Here is a 25,272-nt window from a genome sequence, read left to right as displayed (position 1 = left end):
ATGGAACGGCTGAGGGAGGAAAGGGGCTCGTGGCTATTTCTGCACGTCCTCGCCCTTGGGTGAGGTATTCCCCCCGAGTCAGAATAGCTCCATCGGCCACGGGTGCTGTAGCCCACGACTTTGGGGTGATTCGGGAGTTTTTTTGTCACTCTTGAGCTCTCCGCCCGCGGGGCGGAACTCGGTGTCCGGGGCAGCACGGAAGGTTTCCAGCGGCGGACGCGGCGGGGCCGGAAGGCGGCGGCGGCTCCGCCGGGGTGGCGGCATGGCGGGCTGGGGGCGGCTGGCCCGGCTCGGCGGGCGTCTCTGGGCGGCGGCGGCGCCGGCTCCCGGACACAGGTAGCGGTACAGCTGGGAGGGGAAGGGGCTGCTCCGAGGGACGGGAGGGAAAGAAGAAGCGGCAGGAACAGCGGGGAGCAGAGCGTGGGTCGGCCCCTGTTGCAGCCCTGAGGTCGTAGAATCGTAGAATGGCCTGGGTTGGAGGGGAGCCTTGAAGATAATCAAGTTGCACCCCTATGCTGTGGGAAGGGACGCCTTCAGCTAGACCAGGTTGCTCAGAGCTGCATCCAACGTGGCCTTGAACGCTGCCATTGATGGGACATTCACAGCAGTTCAGTGCCTCACCACCCTCGCGGCAAAGAATTTATTCCTTGTATCTAGTCTAAGCCTACTGTCTTTCAGTTTGAACCCACTTCCCCTTGTCCTGTCACTACAGGCTCTTGTAAGTAGATTTGCCTCGTCTTTCCTGTGGGTTCCGCTCAGGTGCTGGCAGGTGAGGGGCACCTGGGCTGCCCCGTTCCCTCGGCGGCCGCTCCCCGGCCCTGGGCGCCGTCTCTGCGTGCGGCTGCTGGCAGCGCCTGGAAGCTTTGTTCGTGCTGCCAGGGCTTACTGCTGGGCCATTCCAGCCTTAGAAATAGCCCCAGCCTGCGGGGCAGTTACGGCAGGACAGGCGTGTTCGCCTCCCAAGTGTCTTTGCAGCATAGCGAGCGACTTGACCTGCCGTGGTTTGGGTCACCTTGGCCCGCTGGCCACGTGCATTCAGTGCCTGTGCTGTCAAATACTGCTTTGTTGACATTGCAGAGGACTGGGGAGCATTCAGTCCTTTTTCAGCCCTCATAACATTTATGGCAGGACACTGAGGTGTTCAGCAGTGTTTGTAGAGTCAGAGAGTTGTTGGGGCTGGAAGGGAGCTGAGGAGCCAAATTCTAAGCTGAGGTCTAAGTTCTTTCTGACAGTGTGACCAGCCCTGAGGTCAGACCAGCTAGCTCAGGGCTTTGTGGTTTTGGGTCTTGAAAGCCTCTAAGGACTGAATCTGCGCAGTCCCTCTAGACCCCAGTGCCACTGATTGTCTTCAGGCTGAACATTTTTTTCCTTAGGGCAAATCTGAATCGCCCTTTTCAGTTTTTAGCACTTCTCTCACTCTCCTAGCGTGCACCTCATTGACATGGCCTGCCTCGGTCTTGTCAGTAGATTTCTCACTAATTATTCCATGCCACTTGTGAATGGCACTGTGCATTTCTGCTTTGTGGATTTCACTGGGTTCCTTGTTGGCTTGTCCCTCTGGCTAGCAGAGAGACACCCTTGGGTATCATCCACTGCTCCCTTAAAATTTAAAAACAGTGCACTCATCCCCTCTCAGAGGCTCCTAAAAAAGGTATTGAACAGGGCAAGTTCCTGAACAGACTCTTGGAGAACTCTGCTTGTAACTTGCCTTCTAGTAGAGTCCAAACCATCAGCTGTGACTCCTTCAGCTGATGATCCAGCCAGGTTTTTGCTCAGCTGATAGCCCACCCATCCATGCTATAACATCCCATCTTGGATAGAAGGATGTCACAAGAGATTGTTTTAAGTCTTGCTAAAGTTAAGGTAAACAGTACCTACAGTTATCTCTTTCTTCATGGATCTAGCTGGGGTTTTTTGTCTTAAAATGAGTGGTTGGTTGCTTTGTTGTTGCTTGCTCCCCTTTGGTATAATTCAAAATACTTACTCAAATGACAGATAATTAGGTGTTCTATAAATTAGATGCAATATACATGTTATGAGACACTTTTTGTGTTGCTATGACACTCAAAACTTTTTCCCACCTCTGGAAAGGGATCAGCTGGGCTTTGTAGTCAGACACGTCAACAGTTCAACATGGTGGCACGAGCATCTTTCTGAAGAGAATGTGGAGTTCCTCAAGAAGATAACTGCAGAGGAGTACAAAGCTCAGACAGCCAGCAAGCTGTGCCCTCTGAAAGATGAGCCATGGCCGCTGAATAAGTGGACACCAGGTGAGAAAGTATCTTTTCTGAATTATCTCTGTATGCTGAAATTATTCAGTAACATCAGGATTGTGTCTTGTGAAGTATTCTCTATTTGGCTTTCACGTAAATCACTCAATAAATCTCTGTGTAAATAAGTAAATGTAATATATCAGTTCTTTAGAAAGCATTTAAAATATTACAAGATGTTAAGAACCTTTAAAGAACTTTTAGTTCTTAAGGTAGTTTATAGTCCATCTCTTGGCCCATCCCACTGCTGTACAACAAGATAATAAATTAAGAATTTGTCAAAAAAGTTTTCTTAGAGTATAAAGTGTATGAACTTGAAAATGGTTTTGTTAATATTGCTGGGCTCTGAAGAAAAAGTGAAATATAATACATCCCACTTCTGGTCTGTGATTACAATTTGTTGTGGACTGGAACACAGAATTAAGTTTTTGAGCTTTCAAAAGGGTCACATTGTTTGTGTGGCATACTTGACAGGTTACCATTGCACTGATTGGGGTGGGAAGAACCTCCTACAGCAAACTTCTCAATAGTTAGTTTGGCTCTAATACATGGGCATTGTATTTTGGATAAGAAAAACTAACCAAAAGTAGTTGCATTTTGTATCAAACACAACAGAAGCAGGTAGAATTTTTGGTGGGGTTAAAAACCCCCAGCCTCCCTGCAAGGATTTAGTGGTGTTTTCTCTCCTTCACCTCCTTAGGAAAGATCAGAATTAGTGGGACTTTGCAGATTATTGGATAAACTCTTTCAATTACTAAGTGTGAAGGTGCATCCATGTTCTGTTTTGACCTACAGATTCCATCAGAGTTGGTGTTGTTGCAGTAAAACTGGGAATGATGCCAATATGGACCAAATCAGGAGAAAAACATGCTGTCACACTACTTAAGGTGAAATAAACCATAATGAATTTAATCTCCTATACTGCATTCAGATTGTAAACCAGCTGTTTCAAGGAAAAGTGAAACTCACTGCTTGTACAGAGTAGGAAATCCTGAAAGAAAGTGAAGATTTCTTTCACTCCTGTATAGTACACCACGCCCATTCTGCTTATATCCATACTTTCTAGGAGTGGTCTGCCCTGCTGCCTCAGCTATCCAAATGCTGCAGAGCTTTGAGTGGTGTTACCTAGGTGATGCAGCAAAGCTGGGGTTAACTATCCCACTTCACTTCTTTTATTTTTCCACCTGCAGGCATGTTGGGATTAGTTTCACCTTGATTTCTGAGCCTTTGTAGCTCTGAAGCTGCTTCTTCATATTCTCTGGCAGCTGCTCTTGTGATGAAACCTTCTCCTGACTGGCTGCTGCCACAAGAGGAGCCACTGCTGTGAAAGCCATCAGGTTTACAGGGCAAAGGAGCAGGAGTCTAAAATGGGGGCTCTTACTGTGTGCTTTGAATGTTTACAGTAGTAGAGGTTTTGCAGATCTTGTGTGAAAAAGGTGATTATAATTTCTAGAGAATTTATGAAATTAGTTTGCATTCTACTAGTTGTTTTCTTTCTGAAATAAGCCTTCAGTTCATTGGAAAAGTAATGTCAGTGGTAAAAATATAATACATTGTCTTACTCGTAGGCTGTACCTTCTGTTATGAAAACAAAGACTGAATTTGGTGTTTTGTTGTCTTAATGTATACACATCTGCTTATGCTCAGATGAACACTTTCTTTTCTCTAGGTTCAAGATTGCCATGTTTTAAGATATGTTTCAAAGGAAGAGTCAGGTGGAAAAACAGCTAAGCTGCTTGTTGGAGGCAAAAATGTATCTCCTTTTTCTGTAAGTGAAGCACTTTGGGTGTCACTGATGGAATAAATGTTTCTGCTGTGATTATAATACAAAAGTAGCATAAGTAGACTTCTCTGAAAGATTTATTGACAGACAAGCATGTTTTGTAATTGATCTTTTGTCACATTCACCTTTGCTGTTTCCTAAAGCGGGTGTAAATTCTTCATTAAGAGAATAGGAAGAGGAACTTTTTGAAAGTTTTGCCTCTTAATTCTCTATGAAAGCTGTGGGTTTAGGAATTTGCTTTGATGTGCAGTGTCCCATGCTGGTGAAAGGGTTTGAAGGACCACTAGCAGTGGAGAAATGTGTGTTCTTCATGTCTGTGGAGATGCAGTTGAGATGAGGACTGCAAGATACACACTTCAGGAGCCTGTTGTAAACTTACTCAGCTCCATCAGTTGTTTATAACTTAGTGCTCTAGCTTACTCTTCTGTACTGTCTTTTTAGCTATAGTTCTAATTTTTCCCAGGTCTGTTGGCATTGTTCAGTTTGCCTATAGTTCTGCTGGTAAGTAACTTTAAGACTTACCTATTCAACAGCATAACTTCATGATTGTAACTCATCAACAGCCATATCAAAGCCACTCACTTTTTTAGACATCCCAGTTGCTTGATGTGGAATTCCCAGATATCTCTAGTGGCTGAGGTTGTCTGGCAGAGTTGTCATTCCCCAGGATGAGTTATAGATCAAGCAGGAACAAAGCATTCCCTCAAAGGATGTTTCTGTGATGCATTATTCCTGTAAAATATAATCTTTCAATTCTTGCAATATCCTGACACTCATTTGTCTGATGTGGGCAAGTAAAAAAATCCCAGGGCTCATGACTACTAAGCAGATTATCTCAGTTCATGATCGTGGCTTTTTGAGGGCACAGATTTTCATTTTTCAAACAGATGGTTATCCCAGGGCCTCAGAATTACTCTGTGTACTTGTTCCTGCTTTAGTGGAGATCAGAGAAGAAGGACTTCTTTTCATTTGATAAATCTGTTGACTTTTTAGTATATTCTGCTGATTTTGAACAGACTTATACTTCAAGGTACCATTCATTTGTTCGGTTGGTTTATGCCATGTTTGATTAGCACAGCTTGCACTCTTCAGATGTCTATTCTGTCACTTCAGTCCATTTCTACCTTCCAGGTATGACAGTTTCCTGGAAAAATGACAGCTGTGTTTTTTCTTTCCTATTAGTTTGGTCTAAGACGTGCAAGAGTCATGGGAATAATGTTTTCAAGTTGTATTTTGTCCATTAGAGTTGATCTTTTCATTAAGATGATGTTACCAGTAAACCCAGTATGTTGTCTGAGCAAAAGTGTGCCAGAAGTAAGGAGGTATGAAGAAAACTTCTTTTTAAACAGCTCCTATGAAAATTTCTTCAAAGCAGAACTACATAAAAAGTCAACTCAAGGACTTTTTAGTAATGTTAGTTATGTTCAAGACATTCTTTTGGCATAACTTTTCCCAAGTTGGGAAATTGGGAGTTGAATTTCAATTCAATTGAAATTGAATTGAATTTAGACTCATTTTAATGAAGCAATTAATTAAATATTATTTGAGCAATCTTTGGTGAGGTCCCTGCCTGAGACTGAACTGAACTGTGCACTATTATTGTTATTGTTATACTGAGCTCTGTATTGTTATTTTTGACATCATCATTGTATAAACTAGATAATTCCTAAGGAAGAATTTGGCATGCTGATTCTGAGCAGATTTACTTGTTAAAGGTACTAACAAGTGATGTATTTCTGTGGTTTGGCTGCAAGTTTGGATCATTGCTTTCCTATGTTTGTCAGCCTTTTTATGTGTTTCTTTCAGAATTATCAGAAGTGAGATATAAAAGAAAGCTGGATGATACTGTCTTGTATTAGCATAAGCAATTTCTCTTTTGTTAATTCCTCATAGGAACATCTGTCTTCCTCAGATTCCTCACAGCTACTGATTTTTAATGAGTTCAATCAGAAGATTCCTTCAGTAATTTTTCTAACAAAGAATTTCCTGTGTTTCTTTGGAGTGTCAAATTGCTTTAAAAGTGATAAGGGGTATTGCATTTTTAGCAAGATTCCTTTTTAGCTTGATGTATGTCACTCTGTTGTAAGTGAACAGATTTTTCATTATTTTTTAAAGCAAAGTTATGCTCAAAAGTAAATTCTGTCAGTGCTCAGAGGGTTTTTTTGTCAAAAATATTTTATATGCTTCCTATATGTGAGGATGTATTGATCATTTTCCTATAATAGTGGAAGATATTTTTGGTGTTTTTAAAAATAAGGAATATCCGAGAATTCACTCAGTGTTGCCCTCTTCAATATTGCTTTTTAGGAAGGGTTTGTAAAGACTGAAGTGTTTTGTTTGTAAAAATACATCTTTGACTTGGCTGTTTGAAGAGTAGGTGCTGTTAGAGTAGAGCAGTGCAAGGCTGCAGCCTAGAGTAGGACTCTTGAGATACAAGTGAATTTTAGCCTTTGACTTCACCATACTCTTCTTCAGCTGTGGTATCTCTTTCCAGCCACACATGCTGAGCATAGGGCTCCCCTTGCTGTAGCTTAAGGCAGCAGTTTTACATAGCTAGAAATAAAGGATTGATATACAGGCACTTAGTAGGAAGTCCATATCTTTATTTTTCATTCTCACATATAATTCGGCAGATTGATACAGGTGCTCCACTGATCACTCAGACATTTGTGGTCTTAGGAGAGATTTTGTATGTAGTTGATTCTGGTTTTTTAAAGGTATTTGAAGTATTTTGTACTGTGACCTTGAGTTAACAGATCTCTTGAGAAACATTTTTCACTCTCAAAGACAGATTCATAAACTTAAAATTTCTGGGTTTTTTCCTAAATCAGAGATCCTCATCATCTTGCTTCCTCATTCTTCATAAAACTTCCTCTGTTCTAACACTTTTCAACAAATGTTTGAAAACAAAAGAAAGGGCAACATGCAGATTTTCAAAACTGTTTTCAAATACACTAAGTAACATTTTAAAAGTTGTCTACATTACTTGCTCTTAAAATACACAAAATAACTTTGAGAGAGTGGGAACTGCACAGGAGTTTTGAGAAGCAAACCTCAGAGATGAGATTATCCAAGTGTGACAGAATTGTTAGATGCTTAAATTGCTTTCTACCAGAAATCATTTGAAGGAAAATCAACTGCATCTCTTTTTTTTTTTCCTGTGGCCACAATTTTCCTCCATCACTGTTTCTGTTGCTTGGTTTTCTCTCAGTGGTCTGCTTTTCTGTGAGATGTCTTGCTTAAAACAGCTGAGAATAATTTTAAGTACTTTAAAATGTATCAGACTCATCTGAAAGCAAAATCCGTGCTTTATTAAGTCAGCAGTGCTTTGACACTGAGTGTACTTGCTATATCTTAAAAAGACATGGATCATAAACTTGTTGTTATTAATCTTTCTTTTTTTGCCCAGAGACTCAGAATTCTCTTCTGTGGAAATTTAAGCATTTCTAGAAGTTTCTGCAAGACGAGAATTTGTTTCTATGGTTTTGTTAGTTAAACAAATTACATTTATCGTTTGGCGTGGAACTAAGTCATCAGAAGCTTTGAAAAAGAGAACCTACTTCTAAATTACTACAAAACTTCTTGTAAGCCATGGAAAAAAAAGTAGCATCTGTGATCTACATTCTAAATGATTAGTTTCCCTCTTCTGATTTTTGATATCCTCATATATCTCTCATTTATATTAGGTAGCTGTAGGGTAACTACTTGACAGAAAATAAAAGGCAGACATTTATTTATTTTTAAATAAACTTTATGTAGAGATAAAATGCAAGCCTGAAGATGAAATTTTAGTGTGATGTATGTGTTTCTCTGAGTGATGTTGACAGTCTGTAATAGTTTTCTGTGCTAGGTTGATTCTTGGATATTTTAAGATGTCTTCTTTTTTATGGCCGCTTTTTGTTGCAGAAACCAGAGTCTGCACATGAAATTTTTAAAGAAGCTGGAGTTCCACGGAAGCAGAAAGTTACAACATTTAATGTAACAGATGATGCCATAATTAAGCCAGGTAATTTTTTTTAGCTACTGAGTATTATGTGCATAGTCAAGTTATGATGTGTATTTTAGTGTTGTTTTTCATAGCAAGTGCTTAATTCTTTGTCATTAAGCACAAGCAAACTTTTTGCATAGGGAAAATCAGAAGATGGGTTTTACTTTTTAGTTGAGATGTAGGATTTTTGCTTTTTCCAGGATACTATGTTTCCACCTATGAGAAAATAAATCCAATCCAAATTTACTCTGAACATTGAGTTAAGAAGTAAATGTCTGTAACCTTGACTCACTTATTGGGCATAAATATGGATACAGTTACAGAAAGTTCTGTGTTTATCCCTATGAGCTGGACACAATTTTGTGGTAATGTTTCTCAGGACCCTGAAATAGCAGTTTGAGTTTTGTTTCTTCTTGCTGCATTCAAAAGTAGGACAAAGGCTGCTTTTTTCTGACAGCTTGCAAAGTAAAACACACTAAATCATATTTATAGCAAATATTCTCATTAAAATCAGTTTTGGAAGTTTGGTGATCAAATGAAAAGTTTAACATTTCTGAGGATTTATTAGGTAGTGTATTTAGGTTGTATTTGTTTTGTGGTTTTTGGCAGTTACAGGTATTTTCTGAAGAATTATATAGGGTAGGAAATTCTAATGTATTGCATCTCCACTGCTGTTAGTGGAGCTTTTTGCAAGACCTATTTTAGACAGTGCAGTGACTGATAAAAATCAAATCTGACATGCAGAGGAAGTCTGGACTGATAAGTGGGAGCAATTGCTTGAGATAAAGCAGAATTGCAAGTTTTTGAGGAACTGCTTTTACAGTATGTGTACATAACATCCTTTATGTGCATGATTTTGTGTCAGTTGGCAGTTATGCAAATGTGTGGATTATGTAAATATAACATGAAATAATATGAAATTTTTTATGCTTGAGACTTATGAGAGGTTTACATAATTTCAGTTTACATTTATACAGATTTGAGAAAGCATGGAAGCAATTGAAAATACATGAAGCAATTAAAATTTCTGGTTTTTTAATGGCTGTATAACAGACTGCAAACTGAAATATGCAGCCACATGAATCTTCGGATTAAAGTTCATTTAGAATGAACTAAGTTATCACTTTTACTTTGTTGAGTTTTTTAAGCTGCTAATGAAAGAATATTTGCACTTGGATGAAAAAAAAGCATTGAAGACAAAACAAATCAGAAGTTAATATTTTGGTAGTGCAAGTACTTAAGGAATTAGTGTCATTGCAGTGAGGTGAGTGATATCACTGACCTACAGTAGCACTGTTTCTGCTAAAGGTCAGCATGTAGACAATTCTCCAGTGGAGGAAGCTGTACTTTTCCCACAGACTTCAGTTTGGAAACACTGTGTCTTAATAGAGGAACTATTGCAAAAATTTTTCTTTTTTAACCCAATATTTTATAGTAAGTGGTGGGGGGGGGGGTCTTGTGGTTTGTTTGGTTTTTTGGTTTCATTTAAAAAAAAAAAACTCTTCACCTTGTGAAGTGCTAGTAATTCTAAGTACAGCGTATTCTGTTTTCTTGCTAAACATATATATTATGAGTCTTAACTAATTGGGCACTTTGGGCTTTGTCAGTGTATGAAGGTCAGTGTATCTGAGTAAAGCCTTGACCCTTCCTGCTAATCTGAAATTGGCTTATATCCTAAGTGTGCTTAAATAGTAAATACAAAGCATCTATTTCAGTCAGTGAGGTTGATCAAGAAGAAGAAATAAGATGTAAAGAACAAGTTCTGTTTCCTTTCCTGTGACTGTAACCTACTCTGGAGGATAATGACTGGGCAGTGGTTTGAGAATTTCAGCACTAAGTTGAACATGATCTCTCCTGTTCCTCTGCAGGTACTCCCTTGTATGCTGCTCACTTCCGCCCCGGGCAGTTTGTGGATGTTACTGCAAAAACGTAGGTGCCTGAGGATTTAACATGTCTTAAATCTCTCCCAAAGAGACTGGCTAATTTTTTTCCCCTCTAATTTGGCTTGAACCTATGGCTCACAAAAGCTGAAATACAATTGCAACAGTAGTGACAGAAAATTGATGTCCATTCACTCAAAAATATCAAATTATGTTTCTTGATGAGGCTTACTCTTGCTTTTGAACAAGACAGGTAGACTATTAATACTATTAGGGCTGAGGTCTGCCTGTGTTGTCTCTCATGCATGGGCAAAGAGTTACTTTAATACAGTATCTCTAGTATGTAAAAATGGAGAATGAATGCTGAAAGGTATTGGTTCCCCAAAAGACTGCTTAATTTTAATTTGGTGAAGAGATGGGAAGAGATATGTGGACTAAAAGAATAGCAAAAAAATAGTGAATACATTTAGCAGTACAACAGAGCTGTCAAATTCTTTTTTTGTTTGTTTTCTCTCACATTCCAGCTCATGTCCTTGCCAGCAGTGGCTAAAGATCTTTTACTTTAATGTGGGAGGAATAATTTCCTCTCAGACCACTGCAAATGCCAAATGAGCTCAAGCAATAGAGGGTGTTCAAAAGAAAAACTGGTGTCTTGTGGCAAAGACTGGTCCTGGCTCTTGTTGTACATTTGTGATTTCCCCTGACCAAGAGAGCTCCTGTCTGCATATTTCAGTGTCACAGTACAAAGATAATATTTGCCATTACATGTTTTATTTTCTCTGCAATTGAGATAGAACCCAGCTGCAGTTGTCTCACATGTAGGGTGTAATACCTGTAAATGTCCAATGCTGTTCACAGGATTTTGTATATATGGCGAAACGCCATATCAAAAGAGCTGAGTATGCAGTTCTAATAGAACTACACTTCACTACAGTTGTGAGCACTCTATTGAGAAAAACAATTTAAGGAATTGACTGGAATTTGTATTTTTTCCATGTGAGACTTCCTTATACAATACTTAGGTCTGGCACATTATCCGTTCTGCTTGTAAATTGCATTCAGTGAGCATCCTGTAAGAGACCATAGCTTGTTTGCAAAACAAAGCACATGATCATTAGGAATACAGTCATTTAATGGAGATTAAGTGTCAGTCTTTGTTAATGCAGAAAAGTTTTGCTTTTCCAGGAGCTTTTGCAAGAACTAGAAAAGGGATTTTTTTAGCAGTGTAGAAGATATTGGTAAACAGCCGCAGGTTATTGATTTGTATCTTGCTTTTAGTATTTGAAAATACTAGCAAGCTAAAAATGGACTGGGTTCTTGGTCCTGTTCAGTGAATCCATCTAGATTGCAGTTCAGTATTTCTAATATGTTTTTTCTCTAGATATTTGTATGATCCCATTTCAGAAATTAGGTGTGTGTTTGTACTGCTGATTTGGTAGCATGTTTTTTGTAATCCTTCTGTAAAGGTGAAGGAAATGTTCTTAACTAAAGAGAAAGGTGAAATGGGTTTTCTGTCAGTGTGTTTCCCTAATTGTTCCAGTCTTTCTATATCAAAAATTTTTAACCTTTTTCTGTACCTCACTCACATTCTGGTTTCTTCTTCTTTGGAATTATTCATTTATCATGTTCCCTTAGCTCCTGGGCAAGAATTAAGTTATGTTACTGCATTTCAGTGTTTCTTCTATTATTTTGGTTCTTTCCATACAATTTAATCCAGCAAAGGCTCATCCAGCCTGGGGAAGGACTTGGAGGGAGGACCTGGGTCTTTCTGTTTCAAACCATTATGGACTTGAAACACAGTAATTCCTAAGACATGCTGTCAAGTAAAAGGTTTTAGAAATTTATTTACATGAATATGTACTTTACGTTTTTGAGTTTGACAGTAATTTTGCTTTAATTGGAGGAAACTCTGGAGTGTACAGTGTTAGAAATCATGTGGATGAAAATAGCAGTGCTGTTGGTAATAGCATGATTAATTGTAATAAGTCCTTTAAAATGGAAAGAAAGAGCAAATATCACCTCAATGAGGAGATAATACAGTGGAATATAAAGGATATTTTAATATTTTACCAACTTTTAATTGTTCAGATGAACAAGATATCCTTTTGTATACTTCCTTCTGCCAAGATGTAAATAAAAAATATGCTCCTTGTAAATAAGCAAACTTCAAATTTCATTTCAGAAATCTTGGATTAGCTGCTTCATTTGGTTACGAAAATGTAGGGGGTTTTTATGACTGTCATCTTTTAATCTTCCCTGCAAATGTTTTTTTCAAAGTCTTTTAAAATGTTTTGATTCATTTATACCTCTGTAAAGAAAAACATTTTTACAGGAATGAGAGGGTTCAGTTAAAGATTTATGTGTGTACTTTGTTTTTATTTCAAATCTCATAATTGTTCAGCATGGTATGAGTGGCTTTTAGAGCACTGGGACTAAGCAGTGTGTCTGCATACTGTCAGTCTTCTGTAGTGCTGAAATATTTTCCTTAGTGCTTATTTTCAGTAATTTAAAAGCTCAACCCTTAAGTTTAGCCCTGCTAAGCTTGGAGCTAAAATGCACAACACCATCTGGAAACACCTCTCTTACAGGCTGCAGCTCTGTGACCCCACCTTGAGTACTGCATCCAGCTCAGTGGTCCCCTCTAGGGATAGAACACCTCCCCTATGAGGAAAGACTAAGGGAATTGGGATTGTTCAGCCTGGAGGAGAGAAGGCTTCAGGGTGACTTAATTGCAGCCTTCCAGTACCCGAAGGGAGCCTGTAAGATGGAGAAAGACTGTTTGTAAAAGCATGTGGTGACAGGACAAATGGCTTCAAACTGAGAATAGGTTTGGAATAGATATTAGGAAGAAATTCTTTACTGTGAGTGTGATGAGGAACATCAGAAATGTTGTCAGTCCCAAGAAAAAGCCAGCAGTAGTTTTGTTGGAAATGGGCTAGAATTAAGTGGTGAGTCTGAAGTGTTTCTGCTTTATTTAAGCTTTGCTCAATTAACAGTGTAATCTGAGCCTGAATCAGAACTCTCCATTTGCCCAAAGTTATTTGAGTGAGTAGTTGGAATACTTTTCCCCTGCAGCATCAAAGTAATGCTCTTTTAAATTAACTACATTTGAAGAGTTACTAGGTAAGTAAGTTGTTGCTTAATTAGAGTGCTTTATTCCTGTAGCTTTCTAAATGAAAGTTCTCTCATAACGTTCTGGCATTTTACTTGTATCAAATCTGGAAAATGAGGGTTTGTACAAAGTTAGGTTGTTGACCTCAACACCCGCTTTCCTGCAGGTGAGGCCAGAACAACTGTAATTAAACTCTATTTTTAACTCTGCAGAAAGATTATTTTTCTTTTAACTCTTGCATGTCCTAGTTTTTCATATCATCATTGCTCCCTATGATTACTTTCTGGGAATCAGGTAGTGCTTCACTCAGTGAAGGCAAGTAAACTGAGTCACTAAATTGCATCTGTTGAGGAACAGGGGCATTCTGCATTTCAAATCTAGTTTTATAAGTCTCATGTATGTGGGGTTTTGTGTTCAAATATGGTGTCTAATGTTACTGTTAGAACATTAAAGATGTGTAGCCCTTGATTGAAACCAAGACAACAGGTAGAAGATGTCTTGGCATGATATCACAACAGGGTAAGTAGGATGCCAAACATTTTACTTCAGTGTAGGTTCTTGGTTATCATATTTCAGATACTGTAGCAAACTCAATTATTTTTGAGTAGATTCTAGTAATTTGTTCTATTAAGTTAATATATAGTAGTGGATTAACATCCTCCTTTGACAGACCTTAATGTTTTTTAAAAATCTCAGCTGGCTTAGGTTAAGTTTTAATAATTACTTTTCTTTTTTCAGTGATACTTGCTGAATGTATTCACATGTAGTAATTTTTAAGGAGGGCAAATAGGGCAGTTAAACAATTTGAAATTAAATGAGTGATATTAATAGCTGACACCTGGTGTCTTTTCAGAAATCGACAAGAATGTAATTCTGCATAATATTCATTATTTTTGTCAGAATAAAAAGTTTAAGAAGACTGTACAATACACTGTATAAACCCTTCTCTGATTCTCTGTAATATGTCTTGAACAGCATGCATCTTAATTTTTCTTCCTTGTTTATATAAGATAAATATTAGTTTCAAAAGCATGTTTCATTTCATACAATTGGAAGAATGTAAAGTCTTTGCATTAGAAATACATATAAATTGTGGATCATGGAGAAAATGTACTCATATTTTTTTCACATAGTGGAGACATCCACCATTTGTCTGAAAACAGATCTTATTCACATCAACTTAGGCTGTAAAAACACTGTTCTTGAGAATGCTTGAGGTATATTGCCTGAGCTACTAACTGCCTAGTTGACCAGTTCTAAATTTTATTGTAAACTAGATGTTAGTACTTCCTTACTTTATTTTAAACTTTACATTCAGTCTAGATAACCTTATTCTGTTCTTATTCTGGTTCCATCTTTATTTCGGATAGAACGTAAGTCAAATAAAATATACACTGTGTAATTGTTTGTCTTCTTAACATGTGTTTTAAAAACATTACACATAGTTTATTCTTTTTTAAGGTAAAAAACTCAAAAATAAAAAGAAGCTATAGCTTCTTATTTAATTATTTCAGTCATGATGGCTGTGTCATATTGAATAGGAAATTAATGTCAGAAAGTCATAAGGTAAAGTGTTCTTGTAAGTAATTGAGTGATTTTTACAAATAAAAAATGAAACTAATCTGACACGTTATTGAAGTAATATGGTGAAAGCACCTTGACAGATAGTAAAAACATTAAAATATGAAAATAAAATGCATAAAACTGAAAATAAAAATTAGAAATTAAAGTATAAAATGCTCTTAATTTCAGTATTGTTATATCTTTCCTTGACTTTAAGCAGAATATTTCAGAGACTGAAGATTTGTTTTCATATTCCAGATCAACAGATGCAGGAGAACTTTCAGGTTTACTGGGGTACTCTTTTTTCAGTCTGATCACACTTTATAGAAAGTTCCTAAGACTTTGGTGTTGTAAAATCTGAGTCTTTGTTCACAGAAAATACATGTGTAATTAGAAGGACCAAGAAGCAACAGAGTATTCTTTATTGCATGAATCATTTATCACTAGCAATTCTATCTTGTAATGTAATCACCTTTTTTTGAAGATATCGCATAATATTTGATGTACTAAACTCTATTTAAAAAATATATCTCATGAATGTATGAAGAATTTATGCTTTAAATAAACATAATATTTAAAATTTATGTTTTAAATAAACATAATATTTAAAACATTTATGTTTTAAATAAACATAAACATATTTACAACTGACAGTATTCTAAATTGTTCATGTTAAAAAATAAGTAAGTTGAATGAAATGTTGAAGTGGTTTCATGACATCAGAGATTTATTCTTCTTGGTGACATTTGATGGTAGTGTTTACTTTTGAAATGGTAGCTTTCTATGGTTGTGTGGTTTTCTTTGAATTGCAAGAGCATTTCTGCAGCTGAAGAATTTATCATGCCCTATCATTTAAAGAGAGAATTTTATCTGCTCGCTCTGTTGACTGCACAGCTGTAACTCACTTGCAGTTGGTTTTGGAGACTTTGCTAAGTCCATCTTCCAGCTTGAGATGCCAGAAGTAATCTACTTGGAAAACAGTAATAGGTAGTTCAAAAGAAAAAAATAGCATTTTGGCACAACAGATGTGAGGTTTCCTATGGCTTAGTTTCTGCAAGTCCATCTTCCAGCTTGAGATGCCAGAAGTAATCTACTTGGAAAACATGGCCAGTAATAGGTAGTTCAAAAGAAAAAGATAGCATTTTGGCACAACAGATATGAGGTTTCCTATGGCTTAGTTTCTTAATGTATTTCATAGTTACTACTCCCTAGCAATATGAAAGCAGAAAAATACAAGTTTTGAGCTTCACTTAAAGTGTATTTTTCAAAGTGTTTTTACGACTATTGCTGTTTATTATTGCAAACTTTTAAAATAAGCTGATTCTATCAAAAAGTGGTGTTGAAAAGCCTTGCATCCTTTGGATTCCTCTCTTGCGTTCCTGATCCCAGGTAACCCAGGTCCTCCCTCCTGCAGGTGCCTTCATTCAGCTTCCTCTCTTGGCCCCAACCCCCTTCATATCTTCATGTCTCACCACTGTCTGCTGGCCTGGAAGGACTTGTCTTGCTGTTGACAAACGCTGACAGCTGGCAGATCAAAGGAAGATATCACTGCTTTAATTAAATTGTAGCTTTTCCTTAGCTGTAGGTAAGGAGCAAAAAATAGCCAGGAGCTTCTAACAAGTAACTTTTTTATTCAAACAGTTACACATTTTTCTTTGCCAGATTTAACAGGGATTGTCCCATAGGTTCTGAGCAGGGAAGACCAGGAGACAAGACACTGTGATTGCACAGCTTATGTTCCCTTACAGTTCTGTAGCTTTAGAGAGTCTTTCTTTATGGCTATTTTTGACTGTGGTTTGAAGTGTTCAAGGCAACCTGGACAGCAGTTAGAGGAGCATTGAGTCAAGTGGGTAGAGGAAAGAATCTACTTTTCATTGATGCTGGTGTTTTCTGTGTTTGTGTGTTCACTACTTTTTCATGGCGGTGCTGAGCAGGGAGTCAGCCAAGTGCCGTTCCTGCACAGAGCATGCTCTGTGCATGCTTATACCCAGTTTTATTTTAGATGCAAAGTGCATATATATTTTTAAAGTGAAGTGCGTTAGCAGAGAAAGGATTTCTGTAAATCAGAGGAAAAGGATTCTCTTGCAAAATCATAGAATCACAAGATCTTCAAAGTTGGAAGGGACCCACAAGGATCAGAGGGTCCAGCTCTTTTAAGTGAAATGCCTTTACAGGGATGGAACCCACAACCTTGGCCTTAGTAGCACCATGCTTTGGCCAATTGAGACAATTTCAGGTTAAATTTAATAATCAGTGCATCCATAAATACTGTGGTCAGACTTCTGCTTTTGGACACAGACAACGCCAGTTAACATTAACATGCACTTAACTCAGCTTTTCCTTTGTGCAGTGGTAAGGTGATTTTTCCTATTGAGTCTGTCCTTGCAGTAAATAGAGAATTCCAAAGCCAGTAATGCTGTCATGTGGCTCAAAGATGAAGGACATGGACTCTGAAAATACATTTTATTTGGTATTGTGTTTTAGAACTTATTTGTTGGATGAGTACAGATCAAGGGAATTACATGTCACTATACCCAACATTACTCTCAGGAGGTGGGTTTGTTGTATGGAAATGTTCCTTCTACGTAGCCATCTCTTTCCTCTCTCGATGCTGTGGCCGGACATTAAGTTGTGGTATATGGTATTATTTGGGGTTTTGACGTGGTTTTTGTTTGATTGTTCTGCTGCTCACTTGGTGACAGATTCATTATGGTAACTTTTATTGAGGACAATCACAGCAAGGAGCATTTTATGTTAGTATTCTTGCCTGTTGGACTCTTCTAGTGCTTCTTATTCTGTAGAGCAATCTTTAAGCATTGTGTTAAAATATGTTCATGGTACAAAATACAGATTTTATACCATGTTTAAGTGTATTCTTCCCTAAGCTGAGTGTTGTGAAAGGTAAAAAAAATCAAGAGCTTGACTGAAATTGTTGATTATTGCTAGAAAGCTTATGTCTGACTAACTCAGGTTTGTTTCTTAATTATTTTTGTTTCCAGAATTGGTAAAGGATTTCAAGGTGTCATGAAAAGGTGGGGATTTAAAGGTCAGCCTGCAAGCCACGGCCAGACAAAAACTCACAGACGACCTGGAGCAATATCTACCAATGTGAGGATTCTCATTTCCCATTAAAACATTCTTCAGTGGTTTCAGAACAGCTTACTAAAACTGAACAAATGTACAATAGCCAGCTGCCACATTTGCTCTGTGTTAGCAGGGAATCCCAGCAGCAAAGGAAGTTCAGAATCCTGTATAAGGAGCAATGCTCTTCTCTTAGGCCTCAATTTATGAATATTCTGTATTGCTGGTAAATGCACATATTTTAACTGAGCTCATTGGCATATTTTGTAATGTAGTGAGGACAATAGTCTTAATACTTCAAAGAGAGTTCTAAGAAGCTTTTATCACAGCATTTATAGATTGGAATGGATTTGCCTGTTATTTTATCCTGCAGATATTGTACTGTTCTTTGGAACCCTGGTTGCTTTTATCACCTTGCCTGACATGCGTAGCTGCTTAATGAACTGATCCCAATAATTTAGTAGGGAATTATTCCCAGAAATGTGTAAGCTTCTATGCATTTCTAAGCAGAGTACAGAGTCATATTTTTACATTTCAAACTATAAATAATATTAGTATAAAAGCCCTTTGAACAGGTAAATTTTAGGCTTTGTCTTATATAGACTGTACAATATTAATATTGAACTAAGAGGAATATTTTGCAAACTGATTAAGATCATCTGAGTCATAGTACTGAACATGAACTGTCTGTAAATTTCTTAGAGAAATTAAAATATAAGAAAGGATTAATAATGCTCAAGAGAAAAGTAAAAGCAAAAAGGCAGCAATCAATGAAGTTTGAGTAATTGAGAGTGTAAAAGCATGTGTTACTGATTTATAGTCCTCGGTTTCAGCTGGCAAAAGAATTCTACACCTGGCACTTGTTTTCACTGAAGAATGTAAATATTTGAACACTAAACACTATTTTAGCAGATGGTATTCATCATTACAAAATAATCGCTTTACTTGTCTTTAAATTAGAATTTCCTAAGCAGTAATGATGCATGTAATTTCACAAAGTATGTAGAATGAAAAATGGTGTTGGCAGTAGGTATTATGGGAAGGAAACAAGGTGAAAGGATGCAACAGGGGAAAAGCAATGCCTTTATACTGCTTTCCTATCTATGGCTGGCTATCTCAGACATTTTTGTAATCCAGGACTGTTCAGTAGAGAATCCTCTCCCTAAAACTGGATTGCAACTGATTTTCTGAATCATCATTTTCAGAAGAATTAAGAAATACTCCAAGAAACATTATTAATGTATAACAGAGAGGAACAGGATACAAATCCTTTGATAACAGTGTAGAATTGAAAATTATTGCACTTACTCCTGCCTTTTTTCCCCACGTTTGTTGTTCAGTTTATGCCCAGATAATCAAAATTGGGTACAGAAACTAAGGAGTACTGGGGAATGGAATTAAAGATTCCACTCTCAAGAATACACACGTTAAAAAAGATCCGATTGACATCAGTGCAAAAACTTTTTGATTAGGGTTGGGGAGAAGCTACAGTGTGTGTATGTGTGTGTGTTTGTATATATGTATAAAAGTTTTGTGATTGTGGTCAAGTATTTCGGAACACATGTAGAGTAAAACATAAACTCTGTCAGGAGGTATTTAAAATGCTTATCAGGATTAGATTTTTTTGATATTATGTATTTTCAGCCTTGGAAATTCCAGTATATTTTCTCTGGTGCACGTCTTGAATTTGTAAGTGTACCTCTTGCAGTTAACATGGTAGTTTTGGCCTTGTTTTTATCTAGAAAGCTGCCAAAGTCTATCGTGGAAAGAAAATGCCTGGTAAAATGGGTAACATCTACAGGACATCTTTTGGATTAAAGGTGAGTTCTGGATATAGCAGTGTGTGTGGTGGCATTGCCAAGCAATGGTGTCCTGTCTGTCTCTGCGAGAATCCAGACAGCAGCATCTTGAAGTAAGCAAGCTGGAAAGATCAGAGCAGCAAATGTGTTCTCCTGTTCTCTTGTGGGTTACCAATAACTTATCTGAACATCCTTTGTGCATGTGGTAGCCTGGGAACTGGGATTTCGGGTGATGCTTCCACATTCAGTGTGTTTTTCACTATGTCCCTTGACTTTTGCCTTTGAAGAGGGAAAACAATCAGGTTTTTGGTGATTTTAGTTAATGTCTCCATGCCTATTCCATTGTTCATACCCAACACAAATCTAAGTTGCATGAAGCTCTGATTTGATCATGGCCTTTCACTTCCATGTGCAAAAAGGGTGTTATAGTTTCTGTCCTGATTCTGATTTGTGCATAGCTACGGCAGCTCCTGAGCTATTAAAGCTACTCTGTCTCTGAAGGCAACCTCTGCAGTTTGCACAGAAAGCATTTTGACCTCTAGTTTGCCAAAAAGTGCTGCTGTTGTTCTCAGTTTACTGTAACTAATTTTTTGTAGCAGAAAATATGTGTGTTCAGTTGAGCACCTGGTTTGAGATAAGAAATTAACATATGGTAACAGGAACATTTTCACAATGACATTTGTTTTACTTTGTCATCTGTGATATTTTTCATCTTTTTCAACTTGTTGCTGTTAGAGGGAAAAAAGATACCTAGGAGCTTTGGTTGGTGTTACACTGAACAAGGACCTGCTTTGCCAAATACAGCCTGGCCACCAGCCCTTTAAAACTATTTCAGCCTCTTGCATTAGGAAGCTTTGCACCCAGAGTGGCATGTGAGTTCTGTGGCAAGTTTAGGCCTGTGCAGAACATTTTTCTTCCCCAGGGTATCACAGCCAGTTACTCAGTCTGGGCTTTGCTAAACTTCTTTTTGTAAAACTGGGAATAATCTCTAAACAGGACTCAATGTTTGATTTTTTTTTTCCCTGTCTCCTAGGTGTGGAGGATCAATACAAAGCATGACATTATTTATGTAAATGGGTCTGTTCCAGGTCACACCAATTGTCTGGTGAAGGTATGTTTGCTACTTTCAATACTGGTATTAGTGACTCCTAAGCTCTGTACCAATCAATTTACAAATGGAAAAACATGGGTAGGATGCAATTTTCATTTCTTCTGAGAAGTCCTGTACTGCTGAATCAAAGGGCAATGGAATCAGCTCTGTGATAGAGCGTGGTCAGCAGGGGCAGTGAGCAGTCTGAATGGCTCAGTAGGGCACTCTAAATGGCTCCTTCTTAGATTTGCACTCACGTATCTTAGGATACATCAGCACAGTTGCTGAACCCTATGGTAGGTGTCTCCAGGCTGTGTCCATCCCCTTTGAATGCCAACGTGAGCCTGTAACATGGTGGTGAGATTTCCAGAATGTTATTTGTGTGTTATATTCATGAACAGAGATACACAGCAAGTCCTGCGTTAGAGGTTATTTAAAACATTCCCTTACCCAGTAGCAGTTACCTCTCCAAGAAGCAGTTGAGGTACAGCAGTTGAGGAAGAGACAGCTGGAGTTCATAATAAAGATCTGAGTTCCCTTTGGAATCAGTATAAATGTGCCAGTGGTATTTTCTGTGGCAGACTGCAGGATTAATTTCAGATTTTTTTTATATTGTTTCATAGTTTTCCATAGACAGTCTTGAAACAGTGAAGAGTCTGATCAGTGTTCCTATGATGTAAATAATTCACATCAAAGCAAGAAAAATGCTTTGTAAGGGTAGTTTTCTAAGTACATTTTTCTTCCTAATGAGGTATATTCCACACACCTGCAAACACCACTTACTTGGACGAAGTTGTTTCCTTTCTGACTGAATAGAGTGCAGGGTATCAAGTATATTCAGCTATGAAGAGTTTGGTATGCATGTAACCTTCCTGTCTGCAGCGCTGCGTTTTGAGGTACATTTCGGAGGGGTGAGACAGGGCATACCATTCAAACAAAATGGAATACAACACCTGTCCATGGAAGTATTGCAGGGATTTAAATGGTTCAGGACTTGAAAAGTTGAAGAGTTCATCAAATTCAGATGTTTTCAAATAGTTTATTATCTTCTTTTATTTTACTGTGGGCATCCAGTTTTTGTCTCAGCTGTGGAGCAGAACTCTACAGCTACTGGGCATTACATACAGCAACCTTGCCTTCAAATTGTTTTTTTACTCATAGAAAAATTATGTTTTTCTCACTGCAAATAAGGTTTTTTTTCCTGGGCAAGGTATCTCTTAACTGTTTTTATTTTAATGTCCAACCCATGCCTGGGGAATACATGATACATTTCTCTTCCAAATATAGTGAAAATTGGTTAAGAGATGTCCGGGAAAAGTAGATTTCAGGACAACTTCTGCTAAATTGCGGGGCGTGATATCAATTACATAGAATTAAGAGTGTGGTTCAGCTGGCTCTTTATCTGTATATTGTACTGAGTGACCTTTTCTTAACTGTGTTCAAAGTATCTTTTCCTAATCCTGAGGCGTGAACCTGGTTGTTCTATGTCAGTCTGAAATTTAATTAAGTGGGAATTTATTTTAGGATGTTAGTTTTAAATGATAATGTATGCATACAAGCAGCATAATGTAGCTGAAAAAATTGAGAAAAATTGAAAAAAATAAGACATGTTTGATGCTCAGACTGTATTCTTTGATCTTAATAGTTCTCTTAAGCAAGAGGTAATTGTTGAAAAATATTGTACATCTTGTTACCCTAGTCTTGCTCTTAAAATCCACATGACTGTGTCATGACTATGTGGTACTAAATGTACCTGCATTTGCTTGGTGGCAAATTCAGGTACACATCTCACATGTTTTACCTGTAAGGATGCAACATCTTATGAAGCCACTGAGACTGAATACAGTACTTGTTTTTACCAATTATAATTTTTATTCTAACTAGACTCAATAAACTAATTTTTATTTCTGATTTCAAGTGAGTTAAGAAAACAAACATTTATTACACGCCTGTAATATAAATTAAAAACAAAGCTGTGTATGTTAATACTGCACATTCTTATGTACACCATGAAGATCTCATTCAAACAAGTCATTTTTCCCTTGCTGATCAGACACTGCACATTCTGCTTGGAGAAGAACATACATGGGAAGAACGAGGCTTTTCTTCCCTTACAGCTCCTTGCTTAAGATAATAAAGTATATGAAAGATCTTGACCAAAGTGCTCCAGAGTCAAACTTTCATGACATTTAATAATAAGTAACACTGTTTGAGGTAAAGACACAGCAGTAGGCGTCACTGCTATTAAGAAATAGGTCTCCAAAAATTGCTTCCAGTCTTATTTGGAGATTGAGTGCAATATGTAGTAAGCTACATTTCATTCTGGTTCCTTGAGCTGGTGGATCCATTCTGTGGCTTTTTCCTTGCATGAGCCATATGAATGACATAACATTCATTTTTTCCCTTATTTTTTCAAATATATCTGCAAAGAGTAGAAGAGGCTTTAATTATAAAATCAGGTAAAGCAATACTATTGGATTTATGACAACCCCAGACGCCAGGAAGAATGATGCACGTCTGACTCCATGATATCAGAAGGCTAATTAATTACTTTTCTTATACTATACTTTATTATACTATACTATTTTATCATACTATAGTTTATTATACTATATTGTAACTATTTTACACTGTATTACACTAACAAGAACTATACTAAAACTGAAGAACTCGTGACTGCTGACAGTCCCGACACAACACACGTGGATCCAGTTGGTCACCTTGGGTAAACAATCTCCAGAATACGTTCCACTTGTGCATAAACACAGGAGCAGCAAATGAGATAAGAATTGTTTTGATCATTCTTTTCTCTGCTTCTCTCTGTTCAGAGGGCATGTGAATACCACGCAATACTATTTGGTTCTCTGATTTCTGGGGTTTTTTTCTCCATTAATCTTGCTGCTCTCGTCTGTGGTGTTTTTAGCTTTCTTCCAGGGTGTTTTCTTGTTTGCTTATAGACATCATCTTCCAATATATTATTGTGTATTTGTTTGAATCTGTAGTTGGGGAGAGGAATTATGGGATGTTAGCTGCTGTAATTACTGTTCATTCCACTGAATACCTGCCTGTAATTAAGTAGGAATTATGTCTAGGGAATTTGAATCCATCTGTCTTTGAGCTCCAGAGTGAAATATTGCATAACACTTTCTTCTTTGTGTGCTTCCAAGGGGAAGGCATTTATGTTCAGTACCCACTCCGTGTTGCTTGGTAACCACTAAAACCATAGTGCACCTTTAAAGCATATATTTATTTTGTATGTTGTATTTTTGGAAACTTTGTGCATCAGCACTCTATTCAGACAGAGATGAAGCACTTAAATTTTTCAAGTTTTGTTTTCAGCAGAATAAAATTGAAGAGTACTAGGATTGATGGATTTCTGGTTTTAATTAGAATCAGCTTTCGTTTGATATTGCACACTGAAGTATGCAGGTAAATAACTGACATCAGTAATGTTTCTAGCCAAAAAAGCTTACTTTAGCATGGATTTCTTTCTCAATTGCAAGGTCTGATAAAATTAAAAAACTTTAGAAGCGTGCTGGAATGCACAGAGTTCTTCTGTTACAAAGGTAACATTGCAGAGTAAGCAATTGTAAAATTTGTGCATTGGGCCTATCAAGATGCCCTACCTCAGGAAGCATCAGTTTCTTTCTGGAGTATCTTCTTAGATTCCAGGGCCTGTAGTTACAGCTTTGTCTTTCTAAAGGTTATGGCTCTGGATTGCTCTACCAGGTATATTACCAAAAAGTTGTCTTTCGTCATTCAAGAGAGATGCATAAGACTTAACTCTCTTTTTATGTAGATGCCTTATAGTGGAGGGTAATATAGTATATTGTACTTCATAATATTGTAGTCTGTCTTTGACAATGTTTTATACCTGCCCTAATTTTAAGGCACCTGATTTTCTTGGGATATTTAGTGTTGATCACTTCGTGTATATCACTTGTAGTGAAGGCAGAAATTCTAGCAAATCTTGTAGCCCATAGGAGTTGCTTTGCAACTTGATACTGAACTGACCTGTTTGTATGCTAGACCTGAGTTAAACTGAAGTATACAAGTTGCTTTAGTATGATGCTGCACTTGAGCTAGTAACTTGTCTTGAGATTCCTGATTTTTGGGGGTGGGGGGGTGGGTTTGTTTGTTTTTTGTTTGTTTGTTTTGCTTGTTTGTTTTGGTTTTGGGGTTGTTTTTTTTTAAGAGAAGTTTGTAGTGGTTTGCATCCTACTTATTTTGTGTCACACTTCCCAATGTTACTGTGGTGTGTTTCTAGTTGTTGATGCCTGGGTTGGGTGCACTCTGCTCAAGTTGAGAACTTGCAGGGATAGTGTGGTGGCTTCACTTCTTTCATGTTCTCTGTCCTGTGCCTTGGGCCTCATTCATAGAGTTTGTGGAGGTTTGGGGGGATTTGTATTATTGGGTTATTTTTTAAGACAAAAATAAGGCTGATAAGAAATTGATATAATTTTTGGGTTCAGTTTTTATGTCTAGCTTCAAAAATAGCAGGGAAGCTGAGTTAGGTGATGTATGACACCTTGGGAGCTTATTTCTAATTTTCTATATTTAAACTCATTTTTATACACAAATAGCTTGCATTCTTTGCTGTGATTGCTAACACAGCCTGAAGCCCTGTTAAGCTACAGATTTGAGTTGTGACTTAAGCATCAGTTTTTAACACTTGTTTAAGACCACATTAAGCCTTTTGTGGTGAT

The 25,272-nt window shown here is 37.6% G+C and overlaps 1 protein-coding gene across 1 annotated transcript in view; it reads left to right on the top strand.

Moving 5' to 3' along the window:
• The first annotated feature begins 215 nt into the window (after window positions 1-215).
• Window positions 216-25,272, top strand: part of MRPL3 (mitochondrial ribosomal protein L3) — a 28,932-nt gene continuing 3,875 nt past the window's right edge. The window contains exons 1-9 of the mRNA XM_041407917.1: window positions 216-336; window positions 2,092-2,270; window positions 3,066-3,157; window positions 3,940-4,038; window positions 7,960-8,059; window positions 9,910-9,970; window positions 17,596-17,704; window positions 19,420-19,497; window positions 20,510-20,587. Coding sequence (XP_041263851.1) covers window positions 263-336; window positions 2,092-2,270; window positions 3,066-3,157; window positions 3,940-4,038; window positions 7,960-8,059; window positions 9,910-9,970; window positions 17,596-17,704; window positions 19,420-19,497; window positions 20,510-20,587 — 870 coding nt within the window. The 5' untranslated portion in view covers window positions 216-262. The remainder of the gene's footprint in view (window positions 337-2,091; window positions 2,271-3,065; window positions 3,158-3,939; window positions 4,039-7,959; window positions 8,060-9,909; window positions 9,971-17,595; window positions 17,705-19,419; window positions 19,498-20,509; window positions 20,588-25,272) is intronic.

Source organism: Onychostruthus taczanowskii, unplaced genomic scaffold, assembly GCF_017590055.1.
Source record: "Onychostruthus taczanowskii isolate IOZ18803 unplaced genomic scaffold, ASM1759005v1 scaffold28, whole genome shotgun sequence".
NCBI lineage: Eukaryota > Metazoa > Chordata > Aves > Passeriformes > Passeridae > Onychostruthus > Onychostruthus taczanowskii.
This window is presented reverse-complemented; position numbering and strand designations above follow the sequence as displayed.